General features: G+C 37.9%; 1 protein-coding gene across 5 annotated transcripts in view; it reads right to left on the reverse strand.

Moving 5' to 3' along the window:
* NAA16 (N-alpha-acetyltransferase 16, NatA auxiliary subunit) overlaps positions 1 to 21,199 on the reverse strand; it is a 106,742-nt gene that overhangs the window by 62,034 nt on the left and 23,509 nt on the right. For all 5 annotated transcript variants that reach the window (XM_049852959.1, XM_049852958.1, XM_049852962.1 and 2 more), the window contains one exon: positions 9,115 to 9,268. In XM_049852959.1, coding sequence (XP_049708916.1) covers positions 9,115 to 9,268 — 154 coding nt within the window. The remainder of the gene's footprint in view (positions 1 to 9,114; positions 9,269 to 21,199) is intronic.

Consider the following 21,199-nt stretch of genomic DNA (forward strand, 5'->3'; position numbering starts at 1 on the left):
CAACCTCTTATACTTGAATCTACATGAGATCCCCTCCCTCCTGTAAATACAATTCCCTCTTCCAGTGGCACAACTGTTTAAAATCTGGGTTAGAAAATTTGTAATTCACCTGTTAAGCTATAATTTATGCAATATTATAATGTTATTGCTATATATGAAATTTCCAGCATCACCTCTCGTCTTTATAAACCCTTTCACCTAAACTCCCATGTAAATGTATTCTATGTTTTCAATTTACTACAACTTGACAACTTCTTTATGGATGTGTTTTAAACTGAGAATGCATGCTCTACCAGAAAAAAAAAAAATCTGCTTGAGAGCTGGAGCCAAGATGGTGGCTTAGGCAGACACAACATGCCGTCCCTCTACAGCAAAGACCCAAGAAACCAAGTGAAACAGATACAGATCACAATCCTGGAACCCTAAGCATCAAATGGAAAGATAAAGAATTACACTGAACACCGAATGGAAGAAAAAGTGAACAAAAACAGCAAACGAAAGTTACAGAGCAAAGGTGCCCTGTCAGCCAGCCCGACACAGCATGGCCATCTTGACATAAAGCCAACAGTGATCCCAGGTAAGGAACACAGAACAGCAACTTGACAGAATTCCCAACAGGAGACAGAGAAACTGTGTAGACATACCTGGAGTGATGCAAGGTGAGAAGGAAACTGTGTAGACATACCTGGAGTGATGCAAGGTGAGAAGGACACGACCCAGAGCTACCGAGGAAAAATACAGGAAGTGGGGGGCAACAGCTCCAGGGATCCCAGCATCCACAGGGCAGGGAGGGAGCCAGGACCAGCAGTGGTCCTTAACCATCAGGGAAGGTGGTGCACACAGGGTATTAGATCCATAGAGTGTCAACAATGACCAGACTCTGGGCAGCCTATCCCTCCTCGTACTTGGTCAGGGCCAGGAGCCGAATGCTGGCTGTAGCCAATGTAAGTGCCCAGGAACCCTAACCCTCTGACCACAGGAGCATGCTCCCCGTCCCCCCACCCTCCTGGTTGTAAGTGGCATGAACCCCCCTCCACCCTGCCACTTTGACCACCAGGAACTATATAGTACAAGCCACGCCTTCCCTGCCCAGCCCCATCCACCCCCCCCCCCCGCCCATTCGGTGAGCAGCAGAGAGCAAGTGCTCTCCAGCAGCCTGCCCTGCCCTTCACCCACCAACCTGTTGTGCAGGCGAAGGGGGCAGGATTGTTCTCCCTACCGCCTGCCCTGCCCCTCGCCCCACTGAGCGAGGAGAGAGCACAGGACCCTATTCCCAGCCACCCGCCCCACCCTTCACCCTGCAAAGCGGGCAGAGAGCGCAGGACCATGCTCCCAGCCACATGTCCTGCCCCTCACCCCACCAAGCAAATTCAAAGACATATATGGAATCCTGAAAGAGATCAAGGAAAACACAGACAAAACTACAGAAGAATTCAGGAAAATAATACAAGAACAGTAGGACAAAATAAATAGACAATAAGAAACAATACAAAAACAACAACTAGAAATCCAACAGATTAACAATAAAATATCAGAAATAGATAATGTAATGGAAGGACATATAAGTAGAACAGAATCAATGCAAGAAAGAATCATGGAATAGAAGACAAATCCCATGATACTAACTTGTTTAGGAACAATCAGAAAAAGGAATGAGAAAGGATAAATAAAGCCTAAGAGTTACGCGGTACAAAATCCAGAGGAATAATTTACATGGGATAGGAATTCCAGAAAAAAAAAAAAAAAGAAAAATACAAAGAGAATTACTAAAGATATATTGGCTGAAAACTTTCCAAATATCATGAAACAAAAGAAGGTTACCATCCAAGAAGCTGAACAAACCCCAAACAGGATAACCAAAAGCAAACCAAACCCACTGCTGTCAAGTCAATTCCAACTCACAGCGACCCTTTAGGACAGAGTAGAACTGCCCCATTGAGTTTCCAAGAAGCAGCTGGTGGGTTGGAACTGCCAACCTTTTGGTCAGCAACCAAACTCTTAACCACTGAGCCACCAGGGCTCTCCATACAGTATAGACCCCAGGATAGACCCCCCCCAAAAAATCACTAATATACATCACAATCAAACATTCCAAAATCAAATTCAAAGAAAAAAATTTGAAAGTAGCTCATGAAAAACAAAGTATCACCTAAAAATTGGCACCAACAAGACTAACCGCTGATTTCTCATCAGAAACCATGCAGGCAAGAAGTCAATGGGATGACATACAGAAAATCCTGAAGGAAAAGAATTGCCACAAAACAATCATATATGCAGCAAAACTGTCTTTCAAAAATGATAGCAAAACTAAGACATTCCCAGATGAGCAGAAACTAAGGGAATTCATAAAAATCAGACCAGCCTTACAAGAACTACAGGGAATCCCTCAGATAAAGAACCAATGACATCAGACTTGAGATAAAGACACAGGACAACATCACCCAGATACCAACCCACACAAAGACTTTACAAAAGCAAAATAAAGCTAAGAAACTGACCATAGGGAACCAGTGGAATTAAGCTGGAAACGATGACAATTTCAAAACAGAAAAGGGGAATAAAAGATGTAGTTATAGAATTTCCATATGGGGAGGAACGCAACATGATTTCAAGACATAATAGACTGTTTTCATTTTAATCAGTATGAGTTGGAATCGACTCAATGACAAGGGACTTTCTTTTTTTTTTTAAGGTAAACTTCAGGGTAACCACAAAGAAAAGCAATAAATCTACTCACCAATATAAAGAAAAAGAAAACCAAAAAGACTCAGTAAACATAAAAATAACAACAATTGACAGAAAAAGAAAAGCCATATACAAAAAGAACTCAGTACAGAAAATTAACAGGAACAAAGAAACCATTAACGCCACAAAAAAAAGTATAACAAAATGACAGCAATGAATCCGTATCTATAGGTAATCACACTGAATATAAATGGATTAAATGCATCAGTCAAGAGATAAGGAGTGGCAGGATAGATGAAAACACATGACCCATCAATATGTTGCCTACAAAAGACACACCTTAGACACAAAGACATAAACAAGTTAAAAATTAAAGGATGGGGAAAAACCTATCAAGCAAACAGTATCCAAAAGAGAGCAAGAGTTACAATATTAATTTTGGATAAAATAAACTTCAAATCAAAATCCATTATAAGAAACAAAGAAAGACATTACTGAATGACTAATGGATCAATCCACCAATAAGACATAACAATAATAAATATCTATGTACCCAATGACAGAGCTTCAAAATACAAAAAACAAACTCTTAACAGAACCGAAAAAAGAAATAATTCTACTATAATAATGGGAGGCTTTAACATGCCACTTTCGACACTGGACAGAACAACTAGAAACAAGCTCAGTAAAGACACAGAAGATCTAAATAACACAACCAACCAACTGGATCTCATAAACATATACAGAACACATGAGCCAACAGCAATACACACACATTCTTCTCCAATGCACATGAATCATTCTCCAGAATAGACCACATTCTAGGCCACAAAGCGAGTCTCAATAAATAGAAAACACTGACACAATACAAAGCATTTTCTCTGATCATAATACTATAAAACAAGAAATCAGTAACAGAAAATGCAAGGAAAAAAATTTAATACATGGAAACTGTATAACACCTTACTTAAAAACGACTGGGTCGTAGAAGAAATTAAAAATGAAATTGAAGAATTCTTAGAATAAAATGAAAATGAAGACACAACGTACCAAAACCTATGGGAAACAGCAAAAGCATGCTCAGAAGAAAATTCCCAGCAATAAATCCACACATTTAAAAAGAAGAAAGATCCAAAATCTATAACTTAACCCAACAACTTGAACAAACAGAAAGAAACAGCAAAAGAAATCCACAGTCATTAGAAGACAGAAGATAATAAAGATCAAAGTAGAAAAAAATGAAATAGAAAAAAAATCAACAAAACTAGAAGTTTGTTCTTTAAGAGGATCAATAAAATTGACAACTGGCAAAACTGACAAAGGAAAAAAATGAGAAGATGCAAATAAATAAGAAATGAAAAGGGCAACATTACAACAGAACTAAAATAAAGAAGATTATTACAGATTATGATGAAAAACTGTACTCTAACAAATTTGAAAACTTAGAAGAAATGGACAAATTTATAGAAACATATTATCAACCTAAACTAACACAAGCAGAGGTAGAAAACATAAATAGACCCATAACAAAACACTGAAGATGTCATAAAAAACTCCCAACAACAACAAAAAGCACCCCAGACCAGATGGCTTCACTGGAGGGTCGTAACCAAACATTCAGAGAAGAGTTGACATCAATTCTACTCAAACTATTCCAGAATGTAGAATGGGAAGGGATACTCCGTAATTGATTTTATGAAGCCAGCATCACCCTGTTACCAAAGCCAGACAAAGACATCACAAAAAAGAAAAATTACAGACCAATATCCATCATGAATGCATACGCAAAAACTCTCCAAAAAAAAAAAAAATCACGATCAGGTGGGATTCATACTAGAGATGCAAGGATGGTTCAACATTAGAAAATCAAAGTATTTTACCACATAAATAAAGGAAAAGAATCACAACATCATCTTGATACAGAAAAGGCATTTGATAAAATTCTAACACCCTTTCTTGATAAAAGCTCTCAGCAAAACAGGAATAGAAAGGAAATTCCTAAACATAATTAAAGGCATACATACAAAACCAACAGCCAATATTATTTTCAATGGAGAGGGACTGAAAGCATTCCCCTTGAAAACAGAACTAGAAAAGGATGCCCATCATCACTACTCCTACTCGATACTGTACTGGAAGTCCTAGTCAGAGCAATAAGGCAATGAAGGGAAATAAAGGCACCCAAATTGGTGAGGAAGAAGTAAAACTACCCCTATTCGCAGATGACACGATCCTATGTATAGCAATTTCCACAGACTCCAAAAGAAAGTTACTGGAACTAACAGAAGGGTTCAGCAAAGTGTCAGGGTACAAGGTCAACATACAAAAATCAATTGGATTCTTCTACACTAACAAGAACTATGAAAAGGAAATCAAGAAAACAATACCATTTACAATAGACCCAAAAGGATAAAATACCTAGGAATAAATCTAACCAGGGACGTAAAAGACTTTTACAAAGAAAAATACAAAACACTACTGCAAGAAATCAAAACAGACCTACATAAATGAAAAACATACTATGCTCATAAATTGGAAGACTTAGCATTGTGAAAATATCAAATCCCAACAACATTCTTTAACAAAATGGAAAAAACAACCTCCACCTTTATATGGAAAGGAAAGAGGTCCCAAACAGCCAAAGCATTATTTAAGAAGAAGAACAAATTAGGAGGCTTCATGCTCCCCACCTCAAAACTTTCTAGACAACAGAAGTCAAAACAGCCTGATACCAGTACAACGACAGACACATAGACCAATGGAACAGAACTGAGAACCCAGAAGTAAATTCACCCAGCTATGGGCAGCTCTTCTACAACAAAGGGTTGAAGTCCATTCAATGGTGAAGAGATAATTAACAAATGATGCTGACAAAGCTGAGTATCTATTTGCAGAAAAATAAAACAGAATCAATACCTCACACCATACACAAAAAGTTAACTCGAAACGGATCAAAGATCTAAATGTTAAACCTAAAACTTACAAAATTCCTGGCGGATAACATAGGGACAAAGCTAGGGGTCCTAATTTATGGCATAAATAAACTATCCAACACAACTAAAAATGCAGAAACAACAGAAGATAAACTAAATAACTGGGACCTCCGAAAAATTAAATACTTAGTTTATCAAGACTTCATCAAAAGAGTAAAAAAAGAACCTACAGAAAAAAACTGGCAACAACATATCTGACAAGGGTTTAATCTCTGAAATATGCAGAAAACTTTAACGCTTCAACAACAAAAAGACAAAAAATTCAATTAAAAAAATGGGTAAAGGCACTTTGAAATGTGGAGTCGGGGGTCTTAAATGCTAACATGCAGCCATCTAAGATCCATCAATTGCTCTCAACCCACCTGGATCAAAGGAGAACGAAGAACACCAAGGTCACACAATAACTATGAGCCCAAGAGACAGAAAGGGCCACATGAACTAGAAACTTACATCATCCTGAGACCAGAAGAGCTAGATGGTGCCCGGCCACAACCAATGACTGCCCTGACAGGGAGCACAACGGAGAACCCCTGAGGGAGCAGGAGATCAGTGGGATGCAGACCCCAAATTCTCATAAAAAGACCAGGCTTAATGGTCTGACTGAGACTAGAGGAATCCCGGAGGTCATGGTCCCCAGACCTTCTGTTGGCCCAGGACAGGAACCATTCCCGAAGACAACTCATCGGACACGGAAGGGACTGGACAATGGGTAGGAGAGAGATGCTGATGAAGAGTGAGCTACCTGTATCAGGTGGACACTTGAGACTGTGTTGGCATCTCCTGTCTGGAGGGGAGATGGGAGGGTAGAGAGGGTTAGAAACTGGCAAAATTGTCACGAAAGGAGAGACTGGAAGGGCTGACTCATTAGGGGGAGAGTAAGCGGGAGTATGTAGTAAGGTGTATATAAGCTTATATGTGACGGACTGACTTGATTTGTAAACGTTCACTTAAAGCTCAATAAAAATTATTTAAAAAAAAAAATGGGTAAAGGACATGAACAGACACTTCACCAAAGAAGACATTCAGGAAGCTAACAAACACATGAAGAGATGCTCGCCATCATTAGCCATTAGGGAGATGCAAATCAAAACTACAATGAGATACCATTTCGCCCCAGCAAAAATGGCAGTAATCGAAAAAACAGAAAACAAATTCTGGTGAGGTTGTGGGGAGGCTGGAACTCCTACACATTGCTGGCGGGACTGTAGAATGGTACAACCACTATGGAAAACAGTATGGCACTTCCTCAAAAAGCTGGAAACAGAAATAGCATATGATCCAGCAATCCCCCATTAGGATATTTATACTAGAGAAATAAGAGCAGTGACACGAATAGACATATGCACACCCATGTTCACTGCAGCATTATTCACAGCAGCAAAAATCAAAACCTAAGTGTCTCTGAATGGATAAATGGATAAACAAATTGTGGTACCTACATACAATGGAATACTATGCAATGATAAAGAATAATGATGAGTCCGTGAAACATCTTATAACATGAATGAATCTGGAGGATATTATGCTGAGTGAAATAAGTCAATCACAAAAGGACAAATACTGTATGACATCACTTTCATAAGAAGTTAACAGAAAGCAATATTCTTTGACGGTTACCAAGGATGGAAGGGAGAAGGAGGGAGAATCACTTACTAGATAATAAAACCAAACCCAGTGCCGTCAAGTCAATTCCGACTCATAGCAACCCTGTAAGGCAGAGTAGAACTGCCCCATAGAGTTTCCAAGGAGCGTTAATTCTGATTGAGAGAAAGGCAACACACAATATGGGGGAAGTGAGCACAACGTGACCAAGGCAAATGAAGATACCGGGATGTATGCAATAAAAAAGGACAAATACAGTAATGACTATACCATATACAATTCTACAACAACAGTAATAACAACCAAAACTCTGTCAGCAGTTACACCGGTATATATGTATGCTACATGGACACTGAAGGGTGCATGGGACTACATGAGCATGCATATATGGGTACAGTTGTGGGTAACTGCATATACATATTTGCATGTGCTGTGGTATATTCACAAGCATAATAGAGCACAAAGAAGGCACAGTTATGGAAACTTTCTAGACATAACCAAACATCTTGTGGGACTGAGTTACTGGGCTTGAAGGCTAAGGACCATAGTCTCAGGAGACATCTAAGTGAATTGGCATAACATAGTTCACAAACATGTTCTATATCCCAGTTTAGTGAGTGGCTTCTGAGGTCTTAAAAGCTTGCAAGCAGCCATCTAAGGTATAACTACTGGTCTCTTCCCATCTGGGGCAAAGGAGAATGAAGGAAATCTAAGACTCAAGAAAAAAATTAGTCCAAAAAACTAATGGCCTACACAAACCACAGCCTTCTCCGGCCAGAGACCAGAACTAGATGGTGCCTGGCTACCACTACCACCCATTCTCACCAGCAACATAACAGAAGATCCCAGTTAGTATGAAAAAAAAAAATGTAGAACAAAACTCAAATTCATAAAAAAAAAGACCAGACCTACTGGAATGACAGACACTGAAAGAACCCCCGAAATTATTGCCCTAACACCCTTTTAGCCTGAAACTGAAACCACTCACGGAGGTTAACTTTCAGCCAAATAAAAGATCTGTCGATAAAATAAACAATAACACCCACAAGGCATGTGCTCCTTAGAACAACCAGATGAACGAGACCAAATGGGCAACATTTGCCCAAAAGCAAATATGAAAAGGCCAAGAAGAGCAGGGAAAGTGGAGGGATGGAAATGAGGAAGGCAGGGTGGAAATGGGGAGAGTGCTGACACACTGCAGGGATAGCAACAAATGTCACGGAACAATCTGCGTGTGAACTGTTGAATGGGAAACTAATGCACTCTGTAAACATTCACCTAAAGCAAAAAAGAGAAAAAAAAAAATCTTCTTGATCTTTTACTGATAAACATTGTTAAAAATATTTATGGGGATCCAGCCTTCATCAAAAAAACTCAGTGCCGTTGAGGCCTTCATAATTAGCCCATAATGAAAATAAAAGAATTTTGCTTTAATGATTGATCCTAGTGTCATCATTTACTACTAGTCTCACAATATTTTACTATATATGGACATATGTGATATGAAAGCTGTAGAACATGCTTTTTAAGAGAATGGAATCTGAAGTCAAAGTGCCTGGACTCAAATCCCAGCTCTACCCAGCATACTTAGTTATGTGACTTTAAGAAAGTCACTTAACATCGCTATTCCTCAGTCCTCTCATCACTAAAATGGATATTATAGTAACTATATCATAGGGTTACTGTGACAATTAAGTTAATAATGACTTAATAATAAAGTGCTTAGAATACTGCCTGATAAAGAGCAAGTGTTATTTAAGTGCTAGGAAAGAATAAAGTACATAGTTTGATTTTGTAATCGAAGCCATTTAAAAAAAAAGGCAAGCCAACTTACCTTTAATTTCTTCCACCAAAAGTTTATCACATATTTGTTTCTCATATGTTTCTATATGTTCCAAGGATTCCTGAAACAGATCTGCCTCTCGCATCACTTGATTCTGGTATAATATAAGTTCACTATACTCATAGTCTATTTTGTTGGGAGGAACCTGAAAAAAAAAAAAAATGACCAAATGATCTATTTGATTTATAATTACATAAAGTAGATATAAATCCTTAATTAAAGAGCCTTCTCAGGAGAGAAGTCATAATCAGACTTCAAAAAAACAACCACAAGCAGTTACAATTAGACGAGTGATTAAAAGCAGATGATTAATACAACCTTTAAAACAAATAAGGGGGTGGGACTTCTGTCTATGGCAAAGTGAAGAGGTCAGCAAATTCCATCCCCAAAAAGCAAGTATAAAAGTGGTTATAATTCTAAGGAATTTACAAAAAATACTAGTAGAACAAATAAACAAGTTTAGCAAGGTCACAGGATGCAAGATCAATATAAGACAACTGATTGTATTTTTACATACTAGCAACAAACCCCAAAAACAAATTATGAAAACCATTTCATAATAGCATCAAAAATATTTAGGAATAAATTTGGTGGAAACAACAGCTGTATACAGAAAACTACACTGTCTAGAGAAATGAGAAATCTAAATAAACGAAGAGATACCCATTCCATGTTCACAGATCAGAAGACACAATATTCTTACAATTGCTATTTTCCCCAATGTGATCTGTAGATTCTACAATTTATCAACTGTCAGCAAACCTTTCTGCAGACACTGATCCTAAAATATTTAAATAGAAATGCAAAGGACATAGGATAGCCAAAATAATTTTGAAAAAATAAGGACAAAGTTGGAGGAAATATTTTTCCAATTTCAGAACTTACTATAAAGCTACAGTAATCAAGACAGTGTGGTGCTGGCATACAGACAGACATATAGATCAATGGAATGGGATATAAGGTCCAAAAATAAACCCTCACATTATAGGTCAATTGATTTTTGACAAAGGTACCAAGGCAGCTCAATGGGAAAAGGATAGTCTTTTCAACAAATGATGCTGCAACAATTAAGTATCCATATTTCTGGAAAATGTAAAGCAAAAAAATAACCTTAGACACATACTTAATATCTTATATAAAAATTAACCCAAAATGGGTCACACACCTAAATGTGAGCACTAAAAGTATAAAAGAAGTTTTAAAAGAATAGGAGAAAATCTTTGTAACCTTAGATTAGGCAAAGATTTCTTAGCTATGAAAACAATCATGATTGACAATAGAAAAAAATAATAAACTGGACTTCATCAGAATGAAAAAACCATTCTCTTGAAAAGATATCATCAAAAAACATGAAAATACAAGTCACAAACTGGAAGAAGTTATCTGCAAAATCATATATCTGAAAAGGAACTTGTATCCAGAATATATAAAGAACTTTTACAATTCAGTTTTAAGACAAATAACACAATTAAAAAATGTGCAAAAGATTTATGGACATCTCACCCAAGAAGAAATACAAATGTCCAATAAGCACAAAAAGAATGCTCAACATCATTAGTGGTTAGGGAAATGCAAATTAATACAATGAGATGCCACTACACATCCACTAAGATGGCTACCAAAAAAAAAAAAATGGATAATAACAATCGTTGGTGAGGATCTGCGGAAACTGGAATCTTCACACACTGCTGGTGGGAACGTAAAATGGTTCAGCCACTTTGGAAAATAATTGGGCAGTTCCTCAAAAAGTTAAACACAGACTTACCATGATATCCTGAAAATCCATTCCTAGCATCTACCAAAGAAAAATGAAAACAGGTCCACTGAAAAACCTTATTGTACACAAATGTTCATAGCAGTATTATTCATAAGAGCCAAAAAACTGGAAACGATCCATGTGTGCATCAACTTGTAAATGGATAACCCTCAAGTGCAGCATACCCATATAATGGGACACTGTTCCGCACTGAAAAATAATGAACTACTGATACCTGGTCTACTACGGATGAATCTCAGAAACGTTATGCTAAGTGAAAGAATCAGAGAGAAAAGACTATATTATGATTCCACTTATTTGAAAATCCCAGAAAAGGCAAATCTACAGAGATAGAACGCAGATGTGCGATTGCCTTGGGCAATGGGTAGAAGTGAGAACTGACTATAAATGGGCACAAGAAGACTTCTGGAGTGACAAAATGTTCAAAAACTGGATTGTGGTGATGGTTACATAATGTTATAAATTTACTAAGAGAAAAAAATCACTGATGAACACATAGTGGGTAAATTTTTCAATAAAGCTCTTTAAAAACATACACACACAAAAATTCCAAAGACCTAAATTTCATCACCAAATTGTAGCAATTTTGTGTTTAAAGGAAAAATATTTTATGAAGCTCACTACATGTGACATGGTACACTCTTTTTTGAGTAGGAGTTCATTCCTAAATAAAGACAAAGAACTACTCTCAACAGAGAATTCTCTAGTTTGAGGTAAAGAGCTAAGAATTTAAGTAAAGATGGTGGATTTACCTCCTCACTTATGAGAATAAACAAAAATAGTAGACTAAAAAATATGAACACATAAAAACAAACAGAACACCTGGATAGAATGGAGAAAAATGTAGAACAAAATTCAAATTCCTAAAAAAGGCTAGACCTACTGGGCCAACAGAGACTAGAGGAACCCCTGAAACTATCGCCCTAAGACACCCTTTGAACGTGGCACTGACGCTATTCCTGGAGGTCACCTTTCAGCCAAATAATAGGTTGGCTTATAAAATAAACAATATCACCCCTGAGTAATGCGCTCCCTTAAATAATCAACTGTATAAGACCAAACAGTCAACACAAAAGCAAGGATGAGAGGACAAGGAGGGGAAGAGACGCTAGATCAACAGAAACAGAACAAACAAAATGGAAATAATGAGAATACTGACACATTATGAAAATTGTAACCAATGTCATGGAACAATTTGTATAAAAATTATTAAATGGAAACCTAATTCGCTATGTAAACTTTCACTTAAAACACAATAAAATATTAAAAGAAAAAAAGGACATAAACGATTTCAACAAATCTCTGGAAGATGAAAAGCAAATGAAGAATAACTAATGAAGTAGGAAGGAGGAAGCGCAAGCCTAGAGTTTCTATAACCCTTTAAAGGATGAATTATTATTAATATTTTGGGGGGGCTATTTTGGTGATGCCATGTTTTTTCACGAACGGAATGGATGCTGAATCATTGTTTGATGGTAGTTTTTTATTACTGGAAAAATGGGGTGCCAGTTGTAAGTGGGCCAAATCAGCCCCAAGTTCCATGAAGCACATCTCACACACACGGTACTTGTTGGTCCCATGGCCCAGGAAGTGCATTATGAACTGTTTCCACTCCAAAAGTAACTCATTTACTTGAATATTTCCAAATGCCAGCAACCGTACCTTCCCAATAACACAAAGGAAATTATGAACATGCTTGCAAGCCTTATCTTCTTTACAGAAGCCCCAAACCAAACCCATTGCTGTCAAGTTTACTCTGACTCACAGCGACCCTACAGGACAGAACAGAATTGCCCCACAGGGTTTCCAAAAAGCAACTGGTGGATTCAAACTGCCGACCTTTTGGTTAGCAGACAAGCTCTTAACAGAAACCAAAGTGTCACACAATCACTCTTCCGGAAAGAATCTCCTCATATGAATGGCTCTCAACACTCAAATGTGGCACAGACCAACTTCCTTGTTTTTTAGGCAGTTGCACCAGTAACTGCCACAACACCAGAACATACTAAAGTAGCTCAAACACCCACCAATAAACCTCCAAGAGCAGAAAATGTAACTGGAACATGTATGTGCCATCATCTATTATCAGAGTTCCTATAAAGAGGAAAGCATTGGGGAGGGTGCCCTGCTGCCCTGGAAAGCCCCAGATAGGCTCAGAATTCTGAAACGCCAGGTAAACAGAAGGGGTAGGAATGAGTCATTGGGTTCAAGGTTGGGAAGTTAACTGAAAGTCAAATATATAAAATATATGACTCCCCCCATATCCCATCTCCATTAACTCTGCAGCCAATCCCATGTCTAGAATGTTCTGCAGCCAAGCATCAATCCAATTGGGAAAAGTAGAGAGCTCTGCTCCAAAGAAAGTTAATAGCCCCAGAGAACTGGATGCTAGGAAAAAGGAGGTAAGACAAAATTACAAACATGACTGTAAATATTTCACATAAAAATTTCAATAAAAACATTAGGAAGCAAAGTTTTGGTGATGATTATAGGAAACTATATACATGTTAAAATTCATAGAATTATACACCAAAAAAGATCAGCTTTAATGTATGGTAATTTTAGAAATAAATTTTCTTGAAAGAAGTTAAATTTTCCAGAAAGCAGGATAAAAAGAAAAAAAGATTGACAAAAGAGAGAAAAAAGGAGTCATCTAGAGTGCATTATCAGACTAGCAGATATTCCAAACAGAGGAAATAAAATAATTCAAAAGAAATGATCTTTAACCATTAGAGAAATGCAAATTAAAACTACTGTGAGATTCCATCTCACTCCAATAAGGCTGGCATTAATCCAAAAAACACAAAATAATAAATGTTGGAGAGGCTGCGGAGAGATCGGAACTCTTATACACTGCTGGTGGAATGTAAAATGGTACAACCACTTTGGAAATCTATCTGGCGTTTTCTTAAAAAGTTAGAAATAGAACTACCATACAACCCAGAAATCCCACTCCTCGGAATAAACCCTAGAGAAATAAGACCCTTTACACGAACAGATATATGCACGCCCATGTTTACTGCAGCAATGTTTACAATAGCAAAAAGCTGGAAGCAACCAAGGTGTCCATCAATAGATGAATGGTTAAATAAATTATGGTATATTCACACAACGGAATACTACGCATCGATAAAGAACAGTGACGAATCTGTGAAACATTTCATAACATGAAGGAACCTGGGAGGCATTATGCTGAGTGAAATCAGTCAGATGCAAAAGGACAAATATTGTATAAAACCACTATTATGAGATCTTGAGAAATAGTATAAACTGAGAAGAACATACTCTTTTGTGGTTACAAGAGGGGGGAGGGAGGGAAGGAGGGAGGGAGGGTGGGAGAGGGTTATTTACTGATTAGTTAGTAGGTAAGAACTACTTTAGGTGAAGGGAAGGACAATACTCAATACAGCAAAGGTCAGCTCAACGGGACTGGACCAAAAGCAAAGAAGTTTCCTGGATAAACTGAATGCTTCGAAGGTCAGCGGAGCAAGGGTGGGGGTTTGAGGACTACCGTTTAAGGGGACTTCTAAGTCAACTGGCAAAATAAATTCTATTAAGAAAACATTCTGCCTCCCACTTTGAAGTGTGGCGTCTGGGGTCTTAAATGCTAACAAGCGGCCATCTAAGATGCATCAACTGCTCTCAACCCACCTGGATCAAAAGAGAATGAAGAACACCAAAGTCACACAATAACTATGAGCCCAAGAGACAGAAAGGGCCACATGAACTAGAAACTTACATCATCCTGAGACCAGAAGAACTAGATGGTGCCTGGCCACAACTGATGACTGCCCTGACAGGGAGCACAACGGAGAATCCCTGAGGGAGCAAGAGAACAGTGGGATGGAGACCCCAAATTCTCATAAAATAAGACCATACTTAATGGTCTGACTGAGACTAGAGGAATCCCGGAGGTCATGGTCCCCAAACCTTCTGTTGGCCCAGGACAGGAACCATTCTCGAAGACAACTCATCGGACGTGGAAGGAACTGGACAACAGGTTGGAGAGAGATGCTGATGAAGAGTGAGCTACCTGTATCAGGTGGACACTTGAGACTGTGTTGGCATCTCCTGTCTGGAGGGGAGATGGGAGGGTAGAGAGGGTTAGAAACTGGCAAAACGGTCACGAAAGGAGAGACTGGAGGGAGGGAGCGGGATGACTCATTAGGGGGAGAGTAAATGGGAGTATGTAGTAAGGTGTACATAAGTTTATTTGTGACCGACTGACTTGATTTGTAAACTTTCACTTAAAACACAATAAAAATTATTTAAAAAAAAAAAAAAGGGAATGATCTAAGAAACAACCCAAGATAAAGTCTGAGAACTCAAGAGCGTATTTCTTTGGCTGCGTAGATTTTTCTGGTGGAATGGCCTAAATAAGGCCACTTAAGTGCTGAGCACAATGATTTAAAAATTAAGATCAACACCTAAAAACATATGCTAGTAAGTTTCTGAACACCAAGAATAAAGAAGATCGTTCTGGAAGGGGAAAAAAAAAAAGACCACTTAAAAGAATAACAATCAGGCATCAGACTGCTCATCTACAAAACTGAACACCTCCAGAGTTCTATGGGAAAACGATTCCTAGAATTCTGTAACAACTAATGATCAGATGTACAAACAGAATAAAGACATTTACAGATGCTCAAAGGCTCAGAAATATATCTCCCATAAAGTTTCTTAGAAAGTTACCTAAGGATGTATTTTAGCAAAACAAGATAAATGAAGAAGACATGAATTCCAGGAAATAATGAAACCAATTGACTTCTGGAGAAAAAAGATATGCAGGAAAAAATATTTGATACAATATCTAATATCATGAAAAACTGAAAACTTCATCAACTATAATAAAGGTACAAATTGTATAAGAATAAAGAAAAACAATTAAAAACAGCAGGATAATCTAAACATTGTGCTTAGTTTCAGTATCAAAAATCAAACTAGAGAACAAACTATTGATACAACAACTTGGGTGAATCTCAAGAGTATTATGACGAGTGAAAAACAGCCAATCTCAAAAGGTTACATACTGTATGACTCCATTTATATAATAACGTTGATGTGACTATTATATTACCCGATTAGTGACTGCCAGAGGTTTGGGTTAAGGGAAGAGTACAACTACTAAGAGGTAATACGAGGGAGTTTCTTGTTGAGATGGAACATTTCTCTATCTTGGCTGTGGAGTTGGTTACTCAAATCTACACGTGATAAAATTTCATAAAGCTATACACAAAAAAAAAGTACATAGAAAAACATCAATTTCCTGGTTTTGACAAAGCACTATGGTTTTATTAGGTATTATCATTAGAGAAAACTGGGAGAAGGTATCTCACTGCACTATTTTTGCAACTTCTTATGAATGGTAAACTATTTTAAAATAAAAATGTTTTTAAAAATTCAACCTATAGCAAAGAATATAACACTTCACTGTTGCTTACAAAACTGACTCTAAATCTTACCAACGTTAGCAATGTAGATGTAAAAACAGAGATGACAGAAGTTGCAAAACAGAAAAAAAGAAAGGGAGCTAAAAGGATAGATACCTCGATACCCTCATCTTACAAAGTGGGGAGCAAACAAATACTGCATATAGTTGATGGCATGAGATATAAAGGTGGAAACATATTCTCTGAAGTCACAAAGGTAACTACTTAAGGAAACAAAATACTATTAGAAGGATGAGGAAGAAAAGACGAGGCAATTAAGAGAGCTAAATACTTCTATGTCATAGTAAAAGTTGGTAGAGAGTGTCTGAAATAGATTTAAAAAAAAGTACATGCATTATTTAGACATATGGCCTATAATCTTCCATATGTCTCCTTTAAAGCAGCTTCTGCGGAGCAAGGCAGAGATACACCAGTAGAGACTCTCATTATACATCCTCTGTATTGAGTATTACTTGATAACAGAAAGGAAAAAAGTCCACCCTCTACCAACTAAAATTCGTTTGGCAATTAAGCCAAAAAAAAAAAAAAAAGGCAATGCCTAGCCTTTAGAATAGTCTATAAAAGAAAAAGTTTTCTTCAAGAAGATAGAACTGGAGCATGATGTCAGCAAAAGTGGCAGAGTAAAGACCTCTGGTAATCAGCCCCTCCATAAAAGCAAGAAAAGAAGGGGAAAAAACTGTCAGAATCAACTTTTTCAGAAGTCTCGAAATGGTTAAACAAAAGCTAGCAGCAACCGGGTAGCGTTCATTCAAGAAAAACTGCTTCATTTTGGTAATAACAATAAGATCTGTGATGTCTGAATTTGTCCTAGTCATATCCCACACCCTTCAGCGACAATAGCTTTTAAAAACAATAGCCCATACTCTCAAATAAGCTTGGTAGCCACTGGAGGAAATAGAACCAAATTGGAGTGTTTCTGAAGCCTCATTTCCAAAGAACTGTAATTATCTGACCTGTCTGGTGGTAAGATCACACTTACAAAGCTAATTCAGAGTGCACCCAGTGCTAAAAGCCTTCTCCCCAGCAGAGGAATAGTGAGGAGGTAAAAGAGAAAGTGGAGAGTGAGGGGGCTCAGTGGGATGGTGGAGTTGTCAAAAACAATTACAGGCAAGTAATTCAACTTTGCAGCTGCCTGATGGATAACAGCTGGATCAAACACAACAGACTAACCAAAAAGCTTAAAAACGAAAACTAGAGAATAAGATATCCATGGGGACTTTGAAAAGCTCCAAAATATTCCTGAGAATCTAGAAGTCCACATGCATGTGTAGGGCTGTGTGTATACTCAAGAATGACCAGAGAAAGCCCTAAGCTCTCATTTCTGGTAAGAAAGCAGGAAGTGAAAGCTAAGGCAAAGTTACATACTACCTGGGTGAGTGTTAAAGGTGTGCCTTAAAATGAACACAGAGTGCCTTGGGAAAGGCTGGGAGATTCACTGGTTCCAAGAGATTTACTGGTTCTAAGTGTTACAAGAAATCTAAGTCCAATCCTAAGCTGACCAGCAAACTAAGTAGAGATTTCAGGAGCCACACACAACAAAGAATACAGACTAAACAAACAAGCAACAACAACCACAAGCAGCACAACAAGCCCTAGTGAGAAGAATATGATTTCCAGAGTTGTCATATTATGTTACTAGTCATAAAATGTCCAGGTTTTAACAAAAAACTAAGTGACATGAAAGAAAATAACAAGTATGGCCCATACAAGGGAACAAAAGCAATCAACAGAAATTGGATGCAAAGAAGTTCAGACACTGGATTTACTAGACAAATATTTTAAATTAACTATTTTAAATATGTTTAAAGAGCCAAAGGACTCTGTGAAGAAAGAACTAAAGTATGAGAATGATGTATCACCAAATAAAGAATATGAATAAAAAGAAAGAAATTATGAAAAGGTATCAAATATAATTTCTAACGTTGAAAGATTCACTAGATGGACTCAATGCCAAATTTGAACTGGCCAAAGAAAGACTCAGCAATTTGAAGACAAGTCAACTGAAAAACAAAAAAAGAAAAATGAAGTCTCAGAGACCTATGGTACACAACTGAACATAAAACGTACACACAGTAGTAGTCTCAGGACAGAGAGAAAAAGCAGAAAAAATATCTGAAGAATTTAAACCTTGAGCCAAAACTATCCCTTGATGTCACCTTTAAACTATAGTTGAGCTAAATTTGTAAAAAACGTTCACCTTGAGCACTGCACTCTTTTAAAGAATTATCTATATGAGATCAAACTGACAACAGTAACTCCAGAGCACAGATGAGAAGTTTAAGCGGCGGTTTAAGTCTAAGGCAATGGTGACGAAACAACAAGGGTAGAGACAGCGAGAATGGTGACACAACATGAAGAATGTAACCAATGTCATTCTTGTCCTGGAGACAAGGATGCATAAAATATTCAACGGGTATATGTTTTGCTGTATATATTTTCACCAAAAATAAAATATACATTTAAAAATATATATCTGAAGAAGTAATGGTGAGAAACTTTCCAAATTAGCATTAATGTGAAGCTCAACAAACTCCAAGCAGGATAAATTCAAGAAGATCAACAGCTAGATATACTATAATCAAACTTTTGAAAGCTGAAGACAAGAGAATCTTGAAAAGAGAAAAGCAACTTATCACATACAAGGATCCTGTATAGGCTAAGAGTTGACTTCTCATAAAAAACAAGAGAGACCAGAAAGCAGTGAAATTACATAATCAAAGGGCTGAAAAAAAAGACTGTGCACCCTGTTTACAATAGCAAAAACATGGAAGCAACCAAGGTGCCCATCAACAGATGAGTGGTGTCTGTGGTCTTAAACACTAGCAAGTTGCCATCTAAAATGCATCAATTAGTCGCAACCCAGCTGGAGCAAAAGAGAATGAAGAACACCAAAACAAACCAAAGCAAACCCACTGCTGTCGAGTCGATTCCGACTCAGAGCGACCCTATAGAACAGACTAGAACTGCCCCAAAGTTTCCAAGGAGTGCCTGGCGGATTTGAACTTTTGGTTAGCAGCTGTAGCACTTAACCACTACGCCACCAGGGTTTCCATGAAGAACACGAAAAACACAAGATAATTATGAGCCCAAGAGAAAGAAAGGGCCACATAAACCAGAGACTACATCAGCCTGAGACCAGAAGAACTAGATGGTGCCTGCTACAACCGATGACTGCCCTGAGAGGGAACACAACAGAGAACGCCTGAGGGATCAGGGGAACAGTGGACGCCGACCTCAAATTCTCATCAAAAGACCAGACTTAATCGTCTGACTGAGACAAAAGGGACCCTGGAGGTCATGGTCCCCAGACCTTCTGTTGGCTCAAGACTGAACCATCCCCAAAGACAACTCGTCAGACAAGGATTCAACTGGACTATGGGATAGAAGATGATGCTGGTGAGGAGTGGGCTTATAGGATCAAGTAGACACATGAGACTATGTTGGCGGCTCCTGTCCGGATGGAAGATGAGAAGGCGGAGGGGGTCAGAAGCTGGCCAAATGGACATGAAAATAGAGACTGAAAAGGAGGCGTGGGCTGTCTCACACGAGGGAGAGCAGCTAGGAGTATATGGCAAGGTGTGTATAAATTTTTTTACAAGAGACTGACTTGATTTGTAGACCTTCACTTAAAGCACAATAAAAATTAAAAAAAAAAAAAATGTGCACCAAGAATTCTATATGCAGAAAACTATCCTTCAAAAAGGAGAAGTTATGACAATCCTAGACAAACAAAAACTAAGGGAACATCGCAACCACACCTGCCCACTAAAAGTATTAAAACAGTATCTGTGGTGAAATGAGTTCCTTTATGTGGCTTTTTTTCTTGGTTCTTTGGAAAACCAGTTTGAGAGATTTTTCCCTTAATCTCTGAGAAATTACCTTTGTCTTAAATTTTCTACCCCAGAGTATTTGTTACTTTTATCCAGTTTAACTGACATTTCCTGGGCAAGCTGTAAACAACATGACTTTTTGCCTGGCCCTGGGCAACAGCCTGCCCTGTGATTGATATGCACGTTGCAGGTACTGGTAAATACAATGCCAATTAAGTGACTACAGACTATGTAAATGAGGTGACTAGAGCCTACTACACAGCTGAAGTGTCTGTGACCTACTGAGAAGAGATTGGTGAGTTTGTGGCCCCCACTGGGAGGGGCCATGCCTTGAAATTGGCAAGGTTGGAGAGTGGAGATAGGTCTGACTTCTACCTTATATGGATAAGCTTTACATTGCTCCTGGTCACTATCCCAAGGTTCTGACGCTACTACTACTAACACTTTACAATATCCTCCAGGAAAAATTAAGAAGACGGTAAACCGTAACTTGAATTCACATGGAGAAACTAAGAGCACCTGTAAAGCCAATCCTCAAATTCACATGGAACTGCCAAGGGTTCCAAATAGCCAAAACAGTCTAAAAAAAGAAGAATAAACTAGAAGGACTCACACCCTTGATTTCAAACTATACTAAGCAGCTACAGTAATCAAAACAGTGTGAAACTGGTATATGGACAGACATATAGATCAATGGTATAGAACTGAGAGCGCAGAAATGAACCTATACAAACACCAATGATCAACTGATTTTCGACAAGGGTGCTAAGTCCGTTCATTAGAGGAAAGAAGAGTCTTATCAACAAATGCTGCTGGGACAAATGAAATCTCCACATGCAAAAGAATAAAATTGGACCCATATCTCACACTATACATGAAAATTAACTCAAAATAAATCAATGACCTAAATATAAGACCTAAAACCATAAACCTCTTAGAAGAAAACAGAGGGGTAAAACTTCAAAACTTTGCTTTGACAATGGATTCTTAGATATGACAACAAAAAGCACAAAAGTAAC

Source organism: Elephas maximus, chromosome 14 (assembly GCF_024166365.1).
Source record: "Elephas maximus indicus isolate mEleMax1 chromosome 14, mEleMax1 primary haplotype, whole genome shotgun sequence".
Classification (NCBI taxonomy): Eukaryota; Metazoa; Chordata; class Mammalia; order Proboscidea; family Elephantidae; genus Elephas; species Elephas maximus.